We start from the raw sequence: 19,169 nt of genomic DNA, 5'->3' as shown, positions 1-19,169 counted from the left end.
CAGACAGGATGGAAAGGTGCTCAACACACACTGTCATGGTGAGAGTAAATGTAAATTTTATTAAAGTTCTTGTCACTATTATGTTGTAATTAACAACAATTTTAATAAGATTTACATTTAACAAAAGTCAGTCAGTGTTTGTGTTAATAAACAAAAAAGAGGGAAAAATAAATGAGAGTCCACACTGAATGCAATTCCTATTTACAAATTGATTTCTTTAAGGCAGTTTGAATAAGAATTAGAACCTGCTGGAGACCCGAGTTGCCATTTAGAGCAGAGCAGAACATTTCAGTTCGGAATGAAACAACTATAGAGGATCTGGAGGTGGATACTACAGCTGCACCCTGAAATTCACCCATCAAAATACATCTTCTAACACAAATCTTGTAGCAGGCAAAATTCTTCCATTGTTAGAAGGGTTTGTCTTCAGCCTTTGTTTTTCAAACCTTTTACAATCCAATGGTTCATAAATGTGTCTCCTTTCCCTTACAGCTCCCGGAGACATGTTTTTGTGACTGCCTGGCAGGAATCACACTGAAGGAAGAATAGTCCCCCCCTGATAATATGAACATAAAGAAAGAGGAAGAAAAAAGAAAAAGGAAAGGAAATAAAAGACTGGCAGCTAAAATGCATTCCCTGTCCCATGGCTTTTGCCAGCACCTCAAAATGAATTTTCAAGTTCTGCTTTCTCAGAGTGCTTGGCTCCTGACATAGATTCCATCTACAACACTCCAAAAGTTCTCACCTTGCCATCAGAAAGGACACAAACTCTTTTGCACCCCAGTCTGCTGAAGTGCTCTGCTGCCTTGAACTCCTGGAAAAGCTGATAAAAGCCTGCAAATCTGTTCTCTGTCCAGATGACACAAGGGACTGCTGCTCCTTCCTACAGCACCTCTGTATTCCCACTTCCAAATCAGAGACATCCCAGATTTTTTCATCTGTATAAAACTTCTCCTACAGAGATGGCCATTGCCATTCTTCAGGAAATGCAGCTTCCATCTCTCAACCCTTTCACATATCAAAGTGAGAAGTTATTACCTATCAATATTAATCTGACTGCTTTTACAGAATCCTTAACTTGTCACACAAACTTCAAATGCAAATAACACGTGCTCTGCTGTTGAAGATGAGCAACAGAATTTGCTGATGTACTGAATGCAGTGGGTCTGGCTAGGATGGAGATGATTTTGGATCTGATAATGTGGGGATATTTTAGTTGTGGCTGAGGGGTGTCAAAGTCTTATCTATTTCCTATTCTGCTGCCCCAGTGTGTGGGCTGGGGGTGCACAAGAGGCTGAGAGGGGACCCAGCTGGGACAGCTGACCCTAAGGATATTCCCTACTGCTTAATATCCTTGCTCAGCAATAAAACTGGCAGGTGATTTTTTCAAAACCTCCTTGCCCAGATAGTCTGGCCATTGCTCTGCTCATGGAAGGCTGTGAGTAAATCCCTTTGTGCTATTCAGTCCTTTTTTCTCCCCATTCTTTCCTTCACCTATTAAGCCATCATTATCTTGACCCATCTGGTTTTTTTCTTGGTTCTTCTCTTTCAGTTCTCCCCCTGTTCTGCTCCAGAGACGAGACAGGGTGAATGAGCAAGCAAATGGGGAGGTCCTCAGTTGCTGGCTGGGACCAACCCCTGACACTGAAAACAAAATAATATTTTGTATGCTCTGTTTCACTCTCCTAATCCTCCCAGTCAATCTCGGCCTCTCACAGGTCCCTTCATGCATGGAGACACTATTGAAGCTGAAGTGAAATACCACAACAGAGACTTCCAGATATGATGCATAAAATTATCAAAAGATGAATAAAACTATTGAAATTATTGAGTTTTTTCCTGTATACTCATTGCAGCTCTTACATCCACCACTTAAAGTACAGTGCAGCCTTAATAACAGGTTAGCTTAAACTCTGCTGATATGCTGCACACTATTTAGATAAAGGTTTTTTTATTTGGTAAAATTAAATAAAAAATAAGAGAGAATCATGGCAGAAGACACTTAAGTTAAATTCTTAACCACTATCTATAGCAAATACAACCCAGAAGAATTTGATTAAAATAAAATTTCTTAAAACACAAAGGTAATAAAGTGAAAAGTAGCATAGCATTTCTCTTGTGAGAGAAATTAATATAAGATCTAGTAGCTACTAAAGCTTCCAGAGGAACAGGAACAGTGATCCACAGAAACTAGTTCTCTTCCTGATGTGTGATGTGGACAGATGTTACTGCAATTCATGTTTTGTGAAATCATTGAATTCACCAATCATCAGGAACAGACCATGCTTCTGTTTCCAAACAGAGGTTGAAAGCCACTGATTTTATTTTCATTTTTGAAAGCATCCAAAACACCAGAAAACAAAAAGCAACCTTTTAACCAAAGACTTTCAGCCAAGTCAAAAGCTCTACCAGTAAGTATGTGACACAGATCAACAGGACTCTAGATTGCTCTGAAATTTGATGGCAATCCACGTGGACATGGATTGAGAATCTGTCCTAAGAATCCTGGAGTGACAACATAAAATATTTCTACACATCAGCAAGCAGAAAAGCCCAATACTTAATTTACTACCATCTATTTGCATTGGACTGATTGTTGATACCTTTTAAGAATAAATTACAGCACAACCAGAAAAAAAAAATAAGCTTGAAGCAGAGCAAAGTGCAGGAAACATGACCTAAACATCCAGGGGGAAAGGTCAGAACATGAGTTCAAAACAAATTTCCTCTCCAGAGGAGCAAACACTATCATTTTCAGAGATTTATGCCAGGAGCTGCTCTCTGATGGCTGTGTGGAACTAGCTGTCAAAGGAAGCGTGTTGTTTAGAAGTCAATTGTCAATTTAATTGGAGAACCAAAATACTACAAGGCTGTTACGTGGATGGCTTCTTTCAGTGGACTCATTTACCTGCCTGTGAGCTGCTTGAGGTTTCCTTGGATTTGTTACACTGCAGTTCTTGCTGTGAATGAGGCATGTGAGCAAAAATACACAGGCAATTTCACTTCCAGCTCCAAATCACAGCCACAAGAGCATAAACTCGAAGCACAAAACAGTCTTTCCTAATGTGCTGTGAGAAGACAAATTTAGCAGCATCCTTCAGTTCTGTGCTGTACAATAATCTGACAATTTGGACTGAGCTCCTGGTCCATCCCTCCTGAGGAATGAGGCTGCTCCACGCTGTGTCAGTGGCTGGCGCAGCCCCGAGACTGCTGCTGCTCTCCCCACAGGCAGAGCTGCTCAAGGCAGATGGAGAAGCCAATGCTAGAACAACAGATGACTGCAGGAGCCAAAAGCCATTTCAGATGGAGAGAGCAGGAAGCAAACAATGAAATAAACCCCAGAAAAACGTGCAGAGAGCACCTTCCCTTGCGGTTCAGAGAGAGATTTGTCATGCAAATAGAAAACAGCTCATTTCAGGAAGGAAATGAGTGAAAACAAAAGGGTTATTTGACACAGGAAAAAAGGCAATTGCAAGGAAGTTTTCACTATCAGACAGGCAGACTAGAGATAGTGATGGCTCCGGTCTGGCTTTGAGCTGAACTCTTGGTAAGACCAATAATATTCCACCCTCCTTTCCCACACACCATGGCCAACCTTCTGTGGGGTGGATGAAGGGCTGAATAATCATGAATCACCTCAGCAATGGCATCAAAGACATAAACTTCATGCCAGGACATAAACACGCCTACATATATGCCAGGACATAAAGATAGATATAACAAAAAGCAATAATAAGTAGTAATAATTACAATAATGATAATTATAATTATGATAATAATAACAATAATTAGCATTACCATTATTACTATTATCAGTAGTATTATTATTGTTAATTTTATTATTATTTAGTCTTTACAGTGCTTGGAAGAAACTGAGTTCAATATCAAGTAGTCACCTACCAGCCCAGGCACCATTTTACTTGTTGATAGTCAGGGATAGGTGGCTCAGTCCAATTAACCCTCAAGTTTTCCAAGAAAAAGAACATTTTAATGGGGAAAATTTTCTGCTGATGTCATGTTGTCTCATTTTAGTAAAATAATAAAACACAGTCCATTTTAGTTTTACAGTAAAATTACATATTTTTTTCTAGTGTAAGTGAATCTATTAAGCACATGAATTTTCTTTATTAACCTAAGTAGTATACATACATTTAAAATATATGTACACAACAAAACATAAAAAGAAAGCTAAGACAGCTTCCTCCTGCTTTATAAGTTTTCAGACTCAATAATCTCAAATAAAATAACTTAGTTATTACTTATAAATAAAATACTTTGTAATGAGCATTTTCAACACTGTTTAACAATTCCAATATCACTCAGCTGCATTTCAGCCAATTTGGGAGAGTATGCACAAAAAATTTAACATCACAAAGGAAGAAGAAGGACATGGGATGCAGCAGAATAGTAACTTTGTTGCTAAAAATTAGAAAAATTGCCCTGAATTTAAGAAAGATTTTAGGTGTTTTCCTTTTTTAACTCCCGCTCATATATGTGGTGATAGCAACACCCTACTTCTTTATGTATAAAAAGCAGAGCAGAAGTAGTAAAATGTGCAAACTCTGAAAGTTGTGCCAATATATATCCACTTGGAGTTCCAAAATAACTGATCCTTCTATTTCATTCAGCTCCTGGCAACTGCAACTATCATTTTGTGATATATCTACAGCAGCAGAAGTGAACCAAGGACAACATTTCTCTTTACCCACACAGCAGTTTAATGGCAAATGTTTTCCATTAGTACCTGAATTCAGTTGGAAGTAAAAGAATACCACTATACACTTCAAATTTACTCACTTGTCCCCATCTTCTCCTGACACATGACCATCCCACAAAGTTTGATATGAAAAAGCTCAAAGAGATATTTTAACAGCCCACAAAGATTAAAGGACACAGTTAGGACACTGATACTGCCCCACTGTCCAAACCATATACTACTGAAAAATTATGATGGTGAAATAAAATGAAAAAGGAATCACAACACTCTCATAAAGAAATAATCTGCTGAGAGTTTTTTGCAACATCTCCTGCTGGTTTCTGTTGCCACCTACTATTTCTGTCAACACTTGCAATCAGTTTGTTGAGTGAACCCATATAGGATGCAGAAATCACTCTTTAAAATGATCTGCTCAGAATTGTCCTCAGTTTTGGCTCCTGCCTTCAGCTCTATGTCAAAAACTGACTTTTGTAGCATAGCACTAAAACAAAGTAACTTTGAACTTAGAACGCTTCACATGTAGTACCATGTTTAGGTTGAATATTAGGAAAAATGTTTTCTCCAAAAGGGTTATCAAGCACTGGAACAGCTGCCCAGGGAAATGGTTGGGTCACAATCCCTGGAGGTGTTGGGAAGATTTGTTTGTTTGTGAAGCATTTAGGGACATGGTTCAGTGGTGGGCTTAGCAGGACTGGGTTAACACTTGGACTTGATGATCTTTAAGGTCTTTTGCAACCTGAAATGATTCTAAGATTCTAAAGCAGGCTGCCACCACTCCCCTAAGCTCTGAGCTCCCTCCCACCCACCCAAAAGAGGAGGGAGAGAAGATTACTGCTTGGCATGTTGCTGTTATTAGCCACTGCTCTTTGAGTTGCCCGGCTGGTGAGCCTCCAGAAGAGTGGCAGATGCATAGAGGGAGAGGTCTCAGGGGTCCAGCACACGACCAGGCTCTCAGGAGAAGCCTCATCCTTCCAGTCTCATCAGTCACACTGACTTTCAAAAGAGCATTTAGTGACAGACACAGATTTACAAAGTAGAACTTCTCACAGCCTCACTGCTGTTATTTCCATTACCAGCACTGCTATCAGTGGGATGTATTCACAGTGGAGGAGGAGAACCTGAAAATGGTGCAATTTGGCTGGCAAGCAACATGACTACATTTCTCCTGAACAGTGATTTGGTGTTAGGCTGCAGAGTAGTGTGCACAGCCAAGACAAACACCAGAATTTGTAGTTGGTGAGCGCAACAACATTCAGGCATTTGTAACATCACATCTGACAGTCACAGAGCCTGCTGAAAACAGCATGCCAAGCAGGACTCCAAATCTGTCCCAACAGCTCTGATTTCTATTAAATCCTTGTGTCAGAGAAGAAGAAAATTGTGAATGCCTTTTTTGCTGGCAGGAGATGAAGTTGGGGAGGCAGAGGGAGGTACAGGAGAAAAAAAAAACCTCAATTTTTAAGGATTTAAGCACAGCTAAACCCTTGAATGACTTCTCCCTGGTGCATAACTTACCTATAGGATCACTCTGAGTTTTGTGATGAATGCTGCCTAAAAAATGAGCAGGTGGGACCTCTCTGCTTAGTAAACTGATCATTTTCTAGTTAGCTTTAGTAGGAATAAAACAATTTTGTGTTTTAGTTCAGTTGACAGACGCACCCATGTGTATGTACATACACTTCCAGATTAGCATGTGTAAAATATTTCCACCACCACATCACAATCACTATTTAAACAGCAATTTAGCACAGAAGTTTAGAGAGTTTTTGCCACCTTACCATAGAGAGCTTTTGCACTTGTTCTTGAATTCTGCTCTCTCTCTGCCTGAGTGAACATTGGGGAGCCATAGCCACTGGAAGAAAAAAAATCTGATTATCTTCTGCATTTGGTAGACATTGAAAAAACCCTCTCCCCTTACTACACATACCTACAGCATTAGTAACAGAGGGAACAATACTGGATATTTGTTCCACACCATGAATATGAGGGAGAATGTTTGTCTTGGGCTGCAGACCTTTCTGAGCTCTCTTTTGTTGCATTAATGCAACATCATGCACAACTGGAGTGTGGTATGCAAATAAATACCACCTTAACTCCAGTAACAAACTTCACTGCACAATTAAAATAAGGATAATAATAACAATAATAATAATGACTATGCCAAAGAATTGTGTAGGATTACGGATTTTTTCCTCCATACACAAGTGTTGACTGATTTTAACAATTTTAACAGCTTTTAATGAAAATCTTGAAATTACTGTCATTATCTTACACAAATCAAAAGGTAATATGACTACAAGTTCTAAAAGAATGAGTGATATATGAGTTCACCTTACAGGGACAACAACATGAGATGCAAAAGACACCACAGATATCCTGCTCCATACAGGAATACCTGTTCCTTGGCATCAGTTGGGCAAATTCTCATTAGTGTTGTGAGTGACTCTAGTGCCATGCCCCTGATAGAGGGATCACCTTCTTATCTTAGGCAAGGTAACACTTTCAGGTAGCAGTTGCTCAGTTCTCCTTACTGGGAAACAGTCTGTTCTCACAGATGGAAGAGGCAGCCTCATCTTTTATGCATAAAAATGCATTCACTCAGAGCTCACCTCTCAGGCACACAAAGGCTTCTCTGAGTAACATAATAAGGATGTTATGGCTACAGTAATTTATTTTGCTGTTCCAGATGAGTCCATGAAGTAACACAATTTTCCTTCACATGAATGCAAAAATATCTGTCCCTTTGGTTTGCAAACCCCTCACACTTCTACAGAAAACTCCTTTATAATTCCAGTGGGACCAACTAATTACAGCTCTATTTGAAATGAAAGCCTACAGAAGGAAGTACAACACCATTTTGTCCATAAAAGGCAAGCCAAAGGCAAAACCTTACTTCATTTGAGGGAAGTAGCTTCCATATCCACCAGGAGGGGTGTTTGATACATGTCCATTCATTCTCACTGTCACTCACTGGGAGAAACGACCTGGGGAAAGAAACAACAGCATGTGAACTAAAGTCTCCTAAAAGATAAAAGTTGAACACAGGTGTAATACAAACTTAATGAGGAAATTATGGTTGAAATGGAAACGAGATTACATCAACAAGCTCAGTTGTTGTTAACTGTATCCAGTGATGCTTCAAAGACCCGCTATGGAACTTTTCCCAGTAGCAATTTGATAGTTACAGTTTCAAACAATTTATAATTTTATGAACAAAGCTATTATTTTGGATACAATGGTCTTTAGGAATAGCTGTAGATATAAAAGGCTCACTAAACAAAGAAAAAGATCTACTGCAAAAGTGAACAAGATGTTCCAAATGGCAACTTTATTACTCAAGTGTGCTTTATTTCAGCCCTCAATTAATTTCTTTCAAATACAACTTTTGAAATGACCTTTTGATGCATATTTTATGAAACATATCAGCTTAATTGTTAGAAAGAGGCATTGTCAAATTAAAACACAATTGTTAGCAAAAAAGGAAACTTGGTTAGCTATTTTGGTACTTAAGAAAACTTTTTTTTGTGTTAAGCAGTGCTTAACATCCTGAAAGTTTGGCCTGCGAGATGAAACCTTTCCTATAAAAGCAGTGCTGAACGGGCCATGATAAAACAGTTTAAAAAATTCTCCCTTTAATAATATGTCCATTGAAGTTAAAACTAGCTCTGGAAAGTGACTTTCATAACCCTTTCATATTCAAATTTACCATTGGCAAATACTCTTTCATTTACATATACACATGAATAAAATAAATTTGAATATCTCTCTGCATTTCAGTCACACTTCAGAACAGTCAAAAGTGTATCAGATCAAATTTCTACCTACAAAAGCTCCATTTCCAAAGTAAGCATAACCTGCTCTGTTTGCACTAGAGCTGCCTTGCAGCCAGTTTAATCTTCTGAGGCCCCAGTTCAGCTCAACTGCCCCAAATTAACTGTTCTCTTCTTGTTTTTCAGAGAAGCAGCAGCTGTTTGACCCACTGAGTGCCCACATATATTCTGCCACTTCCTTCTTCCATGCAAAAAGACAACCAAAATCTGTGCTGAGCTCTAAATCCATCAGTCAGTTCAAGAGACATACAAGCTGCTGCTCTTTGCTGCTGAGGGCACAGTTTTTATACCTTTCTGAGGAACAAACACCTGGCACCTCCTGCCTTGGACGCAGGTTACAAAACTAGCTAGAAGTGTGTATTTGTTGGTGTATTACACATTCCAAGTGAAATTATGTATTTGAGGTGTATTTGTATTTAAAGTGTATTTGATGTGCTAAGTGAAATCATGTGGAAGGGCAGTGTTGTTTTAGCAGGTACATGCTTACTAATTTGGCTTTATATATATATGTATCTTTATTATTATTATTTTAAATTTATTTAATGTTCTTTTAAACCTTGACTCTTTGCAGAACCTCTTTAGTGACAAAAGCACATTTTGCCCCACAAAAGTATCACATATCCAAACCCGTTTGGCTGCTCTGACTCTTTTTATAGACTGCAGTCCTTAACAGCTGTCTCCAATAAATTACTACCCATGTTGAGTGCTGCTCAATTCATTAGCAATTACAAGCTTGGGGAAGCATCCTGAAATTATCACATGACTTGAAAGGATACAAGTATTCATTTTCTCAGCAGAATTTGCCAGCTCACTGTGCACTCCCTGTTCGTTTCAGTGACTGCCTGGACCAGAGCAGCTCAGAGTGCTCCTCTCCAGCCCAGGCTGCCACTGAGTTCTTCCCCACTTCCTAGCAGCTATTAATTCTTATCATCATCTGCAACCAAGTTCAATTTGATGCCCTGCTTTACACTTTCCCCTGTGATTAGCTTCCATGGAGTCACGACATCCAAAACACACAAATTATCTCTGCTGCTTCTTGGTATCCCCACTTTACTTTCCATCCACACATTGTTTAAGATAGCATTTATTGAATAATTCTGTTTGTCATAATCTTTTATGATTTGTAGTCTTTTTCACAGGCATATTTGTAAGAAATGCTACAACTGTCTTAAAGTGAGATCTTGGGGGGGAACCCCTTGGTTTAAAACTCTCAGAATAATTCCACTGCTCTGACATCTTAATCTGACAAAAATTGGTTTGTATTTGTATTCACTCATCTTTATGGAGGTGGTGAAGCAGATATTTTAAGTAGAAGGAATGCAATATATTAAAGTGGAATATATTAGAATTTCAAGCTTCAGCCTTTGAAGTCAACATGACACACTGAGTTTGAAAGCAGCAAGAAACTGAGCAGCCAATTTTCACACTGGGGAAAGAAACCACCTCTCATGACTAAATACTTGCGCACTGTAAGGCACAACACCACTTAAATACAAAAAGCTTCAGAATAATATTTTGAATTAAGAGATACTGAAAATTTGAAATCAAAAATTTTGACTATTAAAAGAAAAAAAGCAAGTAGCTTCTCCTGCCAAACAAAACCAAAAGTTTTTGTCAGCTTTAGCTGATATGCAGACAAAACACCACTTACTATTAGATAGTTGAGTAAAACCAACAATATTTCCTGTCCCCCATGCAATTTTACAGTGCTTTTGAAATGCCAGGACAACTACCTTGACATGACAATTTCAGTGCTCTTGCAATTTCATGCAATGCTTCTGTCACTTGGTTCAAGAAACCACCAGAAGTGAATACAAACAAACCCTTTACTATAATTATTTATAATTAGACCAAATATTTATAACAACATCAAAAAACCACTCATGATTCCCCAAAATTACCACACAATTGAATCTCATTCAACCTAAATGTTTCATTAAAAAAAAAAAAATAGGAAGACATTTTAATTTCTTTTTTAATTAAGTGCAGGATGAAGAAAAGTGAAAAACCACAAAAGGGTAACAGTATGTGCAGGGCTTTATTATTCCCTTGTACAGCTTTCTCTACTGTGTTTCTCATCTCACATGCTCTTTCATCTCTTATAACCAGTCAGTCCTGTAGCAAAAGTCACACCCTGCACGCTGCAAAGCCATTGTCAACCAGGAGTCTATTAATAAACTCCACTTCCTCTTTAATCCTCTCTTTCACCTCAGCTCAGCAGTTCACAGCAACTATGTTGGTGTCCCAGACTTTAAAATAAACATCCTTCCCAATTAACTGTACAATCCCTCTTCAATTAGGCCTGAAGTATCAACAGTTTAATTGTGAATATGACCAAAAATGATCATGTCTCAGGATCCTGCCAAAAAAAAAAAAAAAACAAAAAAAAACAAAAAAACAAAAACCAAACCCCAACAAAACAAAATTTAAAACCTAACAAAATCATGCCTGCTCTGAAATAGAAATATTTTAAACCAGGAAAGCTAAATAATATTTCAAGAAGAAAATATATACAGTAATAATAAGACAAATATAATTTGAGTATAATAAAATAATATACAAATATTATATTAGTATACTTAATATAAATAAAATATACATAATTAAAATCAGTCACAAATATTTATAAATATTTTATTTTGAAAAACCAGTAAACAATCTACAAACTTGTCTCAGCAACAACAAAAAAATCCACCTAGGACTTCCCTGCTGATATCAGCTTTATTTTTGAGGGGATGTTGATGGTCAGCAGCTCTGTAAATGACAAGGATCCAGCCTTTATAACAGAGAAACCATTTCTGAGACAGATGTACTTTTGTTCTTTAGTATGGGGGTTACCACCTGTAAGGTGGTAATCCCAAGCATGGGGAGAATCATTCCAGTGTACAACATGATTATATCAGTCATGAGCACTATTTTTAAAAAATAGTCAAAATGCAAAAATACTCTTTGCCTTCCCCATCTTGTAGCATGGCAGCCACGTGAAAACAATGCTATTTATGTGACACATCAACAACTGACATGTCCTGCCATGTCATTTCCTAATAGGGGTTTGAAAGTAACAAAATCCTCCAGTTTATTTAAAAAGAAAAAAAAAAAAACAAAAACACACACACACACAAAAAAAAAAAACAAACTAAAACAAAACCAAACAAAAAACCCAAAAAACAAAAACCAAAACAACTGTTCCAGAAAGTCAGAGCTGCATCATTAGAGAAAATTAGATATGCTAGAGCCTGGTGCTCTTTTCCACTCATTCTGAAGCAATCAGTCCCACCCAGTGGAAGATCACAATATCATATGGAAACCAAAAGAGAAACAACTTAATGACGTGGATATTTTAGAAATTATGGAGGAGGAAGAGAAAAGGATGCACAAGAAGGACCAGAAAAGCCAATAATGGCTGGAAAAGTTATTGTCTACTAATTAAGAAAATGTCATTGTCATTATGTATCTCCCCAAACCCCCCAAAATTTTCCCCCAGCCTAAACAGAAAGCAGTGGACATTACAAGATAACACTATTCCCTAGTGAATGCAGTCATGTCAGACAAGGACTCTCTCTCTCCACCCTTCCCCTTTCAAAAGTATTACGAAGAACAAAACAGGGAAAAAACAATTTAAAAAAAAATTCCATGTACTCCTGGCTCACTGTGCACTCAGTAAAAATGCCTCTTACTGCTATCCCACAGCATTCAGCACTGCTGACTTGCAGAATGTACAAAAACTGTTTAACTTGCTGTGTGACTTGCCATTTTTCATGTGTTTCTTGTCAAACCTCATCCCGTTCACCCACACACAACTTTCCCTACTGGTGCTAAATTTCCTTGTGTCTACCTTGTTGTTCTGACCCGTTACTCTCCTATTTGTATCTTCACTCCAGCCACTCCAGACAGATTTTACAAATGGGAAACTCCTGGAAGAAATACATCCTGTGGAGCCAGAAATGTTGCTGCTGCTGCTCTCTGTTTTGGGACTTGCTTCAGAGCACAACCAAGAGCAAACATGAGTTCTGCTGGTTGTTGGACATCTTGCCTGGAGATAAACAGCAAAATGCACATGAATGCATAAGTAAGTAATGCTTCTGAAATGATCCCTGGGGACTTTCCAGCCTCAGTGCACTGAAGCCAGAATTGCTCTGAGAAAAGCTGCCCTTGGTTGAGCTAGCACAGCTTTGCTCTGCAATGTTTTCATTTTCCTGTTAAGCAGGTTGGAGCATCCAAAAGCTGGTAGAAAAGATGACAGCAGAAAAAAATCAATGCAGAAAATTGAAAGCCAGGCCCTACAAGTGCTAGAGTTTGAACACAAAATGAATGAACTGGATTCCCCACCATTGTGACTGTTGTCCCCTTTGCCTCTCTCAAGCCACTCTATAATATTTATGACGGGGTTTTGAAGCTTTCTGAGCTGTATATGCTCCACTATTCACTCCTGTGTCCAAGCACCAGGAAATATGTTAATAAAATAATTTTGAAAATGCTGTTTCCTTCAGGACCTCTCTGTATTCAGAGCTGTTGTCCAGCACAACCCTTAGCACTAATTACACTGCATTTTAGTTTATGCAAATCTACACTTCGTTTTATCCTGGTTTGAGGTTTTAGTGCTGGATGCAGTGTTAACTAACTGGGGTTCCTGCTAAAGAAACCTGGAGGTGGGGAGGAAAGGACTGGATGTGTCTCCCTCTCATGCCTGAATTTTACTCCTTACAGAAAGCTGAATTTCACCGCAGAATATTATTTACATGTTTGTGTAAGGGGTCACAGGGGTAGAAACATTTCAAGCAACTAAAGACAATGACAGACAAGAAATACCCCTCTGTCCAGGCAGGGGACAGTGACAAGGCACACAGAGTGCCCAGGGGGGATTTGTAAATGTATTCACATCCTTCTCCACAGTGCGGTGCAGCAGACAAGCTCGATGAATGCTGGTTTTGCCAGCTTCAGAAAGTGCTTTGATTTTCATAGGCACTTTCTGAAATCAAATACTCTTCCCTGAGTCCTTCACTAAGGACAAATATGCTAAATTCATTAGCAGCATTCCTTTCAGCAGGAGGGAGAGGATAAATTTATTAGAGAAAATTTGTGGTCACAATTATCAACCAAAGTAGATAAAGACCTGTCTTCAGAACAGAAATTGCTTCCTAAAAGAGAAGGTTTCCATTGGAAAAACTAACAACATTAAAAAATGCCCTGGAAGTCTCCTTTTTCCTGCTATGACATTTCCCAGTGATCCACTGTTAAAGAAATATTCTAACAATACAATAGGAATGGCTATCTTTTATTTTGAGAGAGGGGAGAAATATGGAGAGCAACAGCAAGAATTGAATGAATAAACCTCAGATAGATCATGTTCTTAGACTTTGCCCTTATTATTGCCACACTAATAAAGACCCTGCTTGAAAACATGTTCTTATTCTGGGATGGCAACCTGTTTCCATCCCTTTCACTCAGGTCTGGGCCATGATTTATAATTAACCATATTGAAAGAAAATAAAAAAGCTTTACAGATACAAAAGCTTCAAAGACTTAAAATCCCCATTGCAACAAAGAAACGTTAATAAATATGCTAAGCACTGAAGACACCGCTCACTGCTATTTTTAATTGGAGAATTAAACCACCTCATCTAAAGCAATGTGAGTATTAATTACCAAGATCAAGATCATTATGCAGTCCTTGCAGAATGCATCACTACAGGTGGAATATCTTGTATATAAAGAAAAAAGAAAGGATAAAAAACCAACCCAAAAATCCAAACAAAAAGCCTTCCACACATACAGAGCAGTCTAAAGAGGAAGGGGTTTTTGGCATATGGAGGAATTTGTAGAGGAAAGTAGAAAAAAGGGATTATAATGTACCATAAAAATCAGTATTTTTGCTGAGTCTATGTCAAGTAGAGTAGAGCTGGCAAATGAGACCATTTTTACTCATAAATCCCAATTCCAATGTGTCTACAACAACTCACTCAGTATCTCCACTTGAAGAGAGATATCCAAAAACTTGTCTTGGTTTGGGCTTTTGGTGGGTTTGTTATTTGTGCTTGTTTTGTTTTGTTTTGTTTTTTTTTAATTTAATTATTTTAATTAAACAAAAACTGCTGACTGGCAAATTCTTCTGACCCAGCACAGAAACCATAGCTGTATCTCCCTTCTTCATACTCCCTGATTTTTTTCCCCTTATTTCCTTTTATTCTTTGACACATCACACTTCAAATGAGATAATTAGATTTCGAAAGAGGGCACTCCAGACACTACTTTGAAAGTCAGTTTGCAGTATACAGCCAACTTTAAAGCCATCACTTTAGAAATGGAAATTTCTGAAAACTTCTAAAATATATAAAGGTTAATAAGATAGTGTCTTTAAGTGTTGTTTTAGATAGTTTTCCTCTCATTCTGGCCAAAAAATGAAAGAACTTCCAACATAATTAAAAAACAGCTGCAAGTTGCGCAAATGAAACTGGCTTAATCACCTGCCCACATTTATTAGCCAATTAATAACTGTGCCATGACACAGGGACAATATTAAAACTGGCGTGGTACAGTTCATAACAAAAGCTGAACTGAAACCATATAATGATATACTCCAACCAGACTATAAAAATTAACCTGAAGGAGGAGGAGGGGAAAAGAAGACATGAACACCCTTCAATACCTCTTTAATTTGGTTTAATAGAAATGTGGCAAGATTTAATTTTTGTTTTCACAAATTTGCTTTCTTCAACTTTTGGAAAAGTTATTGAAGTCCATCGGTTACTTACATAGAAAACCAATTTCTGGGTCTGTAGCATATTACAATTCTGAATTAAACAAGATAAAGTTGAGTAGAAGCAACATCCACTGACTTCCTGATGATCTTAAACACTCAGGCTCCAAACTATTGTGGACCACCCACTGATGGCATTCCTTGATGATTTAGCTTTGTTTATTGAATCTTCAGCTCTTTCACCAGTCAAGTGCTCTGAATGCAAACTAACATGCATCTGGAAGGCCTCAAACTTTAGTATGGCAAGGGTTCATGTTCCATGTCTTACTGGAAGATTTAGATTTTCTATATGGTACCCCAAAAAAACTTAAAAAGGCAGTTTGCATGTAGTTCAGTGTAAACAGAAAAGGCTCTGTTTAATAAAGGTGAACAAATAGGTACCATTGAAAAGCTATTGATTAGACCACAACAAACCAGCAATGCTGAGCATAAGGATAAGCTCACAGTGGAACTCAATAGCAAATCTTAAAGTTTAATTTTAAAACTTAATAAACAAACACATACTATTCTAATGATGCTGACTAACTCTTCAAACTCCCCTTATATAATGTGCAAACAAGGTTTCACAAGTCTTATATGCAAATCTTCATGACTTTAGGTAACACAATCTAAACCAAACATCACCAATCAAAGTTTTGGGGATTAAACAAGATTATAATGCCAGTAAAGTCATCAGAGTACTCATATTCTCAGAATTAATTTAAAATATTCCCCTAATATTGTCAATGTATTTGTAACATTGTGGGTATATTAAAGTATTAAATTAACCCATGATTCCGGGAAAGTATTTGAAATAATTTCAAACCTAGTCAGCACGCCTCCTAAAAGGGACCAGGTTTTTGCTTGTCATACACATGTAAAGCACATAAGAAAAATTAGTTCTCAAAGACGTGGTTGTGAAGCTGTAGTGATTAGCAGCAACAATGGCAATAGCTGGGAGTCAAACCTGTGCCCTGCCTCATCACAGAGGTCTGACTGAAGCTGCTTCATAGACACTTTTGGCAGAGGACTAGTATTTTCTTTAAAACTTGCCCTCTGATACAGGAATATTTATTTTTTTTTTCCCAAACTCTGGGGCCTACAAAAACTGCTTTGTCTTGAATCTAAGGGAGAAACTGCTGCTCCTGAGTTGCTCTCCAGATCACAACCTGTTGTATTTTTCATTACTAGCAGGAGACACCATGAGAAGGGGGCTAGATGCACAGTGTCCACATGGTAACAACAATGAAAATGAGACAGAAGAGAGAAAAGACAAGGAAAGCCAAATTATTTTAAAATAAAATTGGAGGATAAGTTGCACTATTTTAAACACTAGAAGTAGAAGTCACTGTCTTTTACAAACAACTTTGTTACATTTTCCCACCTATGAAAAAAAAGAACCCATAACACCACCACTGGATCAACTGAGATATTCAATTTGATACAGTCAAAAATCACAATTATTTTGTTTTCACTGAAAAATTTGCACTGGGAAAAATGTTTTTCAATGGAATATTACTTTTTTTTTTCCCTCTCCCTTTTGCTTGAAATACCTTCTTGACACCAACCAGGAAACACAAAACCGTTTCCTACTCTACAGCAGAATAAAATAGAGACTTGAGAAGAGGTGTGTGACTTGTTTGCTCACACAGAAGAGTGAAGTCAAACAGCATTTCCTTGATGGCTTTTCCTTCTGAAGCATGAATCTGAAACAATAAACTTCAAGGACAGCTCCCCCTCACCTGAGGTCACAAACAGGCATACGACTGCAGTGGGGTGTGTGACCTTGACTGTGGTCCACGCAACTCTCAGCACTTTCACTCATCTGCACCCCATTGGTGCCTCAGGTTTCAGCTTTTACATTTTTCAGACTCTGTGCTGCTTTAGTGGGCAGTTCTGAGCTTCATATGAGGGGATGGTGAGCTCTCTGCACAGAGCAGGGAGACAAAACAATTCCTTCTCTAGCTGGGGACCAAGGACAAATGATCCAAATCTCAGCTCAAGAGCACAAACAACGTGGGCTGGAGAGAGAAAAACAAGCAGGATGGGACTGCCTGGGCTAAAGCTGGAATTGGACAATGAACTCCAATGTGCAAATGGACCAAAAAATTGTGTGAGATCCTGTGACTGGGCATCCATTTTTTGTGGCCATTTTGGGTTGTGCTGCCCAAGGTGGATCCATTGAGGCCTCTTAATAAATCCCTACTTTATTCTTTAGCTCCATCTAGTCTCTGTTCTAGGGCAGCCTTCACAAGGCATCACCAGCATCAGCTGGAGGGGTTTGTTGGGGTCACCAGAAAACTTGAGCATTGATTTTTTTGTTTGTGTTAACACACACGTAATCCAAAAAAAAAAGGAATATACTGCAATTCAGCAAGTAAACAAAAGGCACTATCTTGTGTCTTTGTCCACATCAGGGCTGCAATTATTCAGCACAAAGTGAGTCAAGTGTAAAAGAACTCACTGAACTGAGGTCACAGCTGACTGAAGTCACACCCTGCCACAGTATTTACAGTGCACTTATGTAACTCAGCAATTGTTTCCTGGATGAAAATAGGCTGAACAATAGCAAATCCCATAATCTGTGGGAAGGAAATAGGAATTAAACTTTTGGTGTTCCATGCCTCTGGTTTTCTAGTTGCAATCATTTATGTTTCACTGTACAGATACAATTTTCTCATCCATTAATCTGGGCCAAGCCCTTCCTCTAGCTGTATTTCCATTCCAGAAACATATATTCAGCACAAGTCATATTTTTGAGATTTTGATTTGTTTTAAATTACCTGAATCAAATGCATAAATATTATTATTTTCCAACTCAATTCACAGATTCACATTTTCAAAAGCAGCCTCTGCTGTGAATGCCCAGGCTTGGCAAGTTTACAGGCCTAACTTTCAGAAGTAAAAGTACATATACTTTTTAAAATTTTAATGCCTTTACAATCACATTTAGTTTCCCGCAAACATACAGTGATCAAGGATAACAAAATTAGAAACCTTTAGAAAAGATAAATTAAAATTACTACAAAATGTTTTTTGCTGCAATTACCTCAAATTGAATTTCACAAGGAAATCTTCCCCAGGAATTTGTCATTGATGATTACCAAGCCAAATTTAACAAACTCTCACTAGAAATGGATTCTGAATAGATACAGAAGGTATTTTATTGCAATTTGCTGATACATTCAACTGAAAACATTTGCTGAGAATTTTAATGTCAAATTTTCTTAGAATTAATGTCAGATAGTGTGGGGCAGAAGCCCAGGATACCTTGTCCCCAGGAAACCTCAGTGGAGCTATACACTTTGGAAAGCTCCCACAGGTTTTGAAGAAAGAGAACTTTCAAAAATCTTTCTGAACATGAATTTATTGCTCTTCAACTGATGCTTTTATTAGAAATAAATGTGTGTGAAATAAGTGTGGGTGGGAAGGAGAAAGGGGAGGAGCTAAAAAGCCATATGAGGTAATATGGGTGGGTGAGGAAAGCATCAAAAAGGTGAAGCTGGGGAAATTTGACTGTGCCATTCACTTCCAACCTCTACAAGGATTGTTCTAGATGTGATTCTCGTGTTCTTGCACATTACTTAAGAAGCACTCATCTAAAATCTTCCTTCAGGTTACCCTCCTGCAGACCTCAGAAAGCTTAGGTTTTTGTGGTTTGAGTTACCAATTTATGGGGATTTTGCACAAATGATCCTCACTGGGGACCCTTCTGCTCCAGGATGCTGCCAGGTTTTGAAGAGCAATGACACAACAACACAGTGAGCTACAGCTCCAACTGGAATTACCCATGGAGACAGTCCTTAGAGCAAAGAATGTTATCTAAAAACTGTTTATCATAACACCCTTATCCTCCTGGCTACACCCATGTGGCTAAAAAAGGTCA

At 38.1% G+C, this 19,169-nt stretch overlaps 1 protein-coding gene across 16 annotated transcripts in view; it reads right to left on the bottom strand.

Annotated features, from left to right (window-relative positions):
• The window catches only part of EPS8 (EGFR pathway substrate 8, signaling adaptor), a 126,147-nt gene that overhangs the window by 44,632 nt on the left and 62,346 nt on the right, over positions 1-19,169 (bottom strand). For all 16 annotated transcript variants that reach the window (XM_085569940.1, XM_085569944.1, XM_085569952.1 and 13 more), the window contains 2 exons: positions 7,611-7,701; positions 6,496-6,569 (listed from right to left, as the gene is read on the bottom strand). In XM_085569940.1, coding sequence (XP_085426066.1) covers positions 6,496-6,569; positions 7,611-7,672 — 136 coding nt within the window. In that variant the 5' untranslated portion in view covers positions 7,673-7,701. The remainder of the gene's footprint in view (positions 1-6,495; positions 6,570-7,610; positions 7,702-19,169) is intronic.

This window comes from Lonchura striata, chromosome 1A (genome assembly GCF_050655825.1).
Source record: "Lonchura striata isolate lonStrDom1 chromosome 1A, ASM5065582v1, whole genome shotgun sequence".
NCBI lineage: Eukaryota > Metazoa > Chordata > Aves > Passeriformes > Estrildidae > Lonchura > Lonchura striata.
Note: the sequence above shows the minus strand (reverse complement) of the source record. Positions and strands in the feature narration are given on the sequence as shown.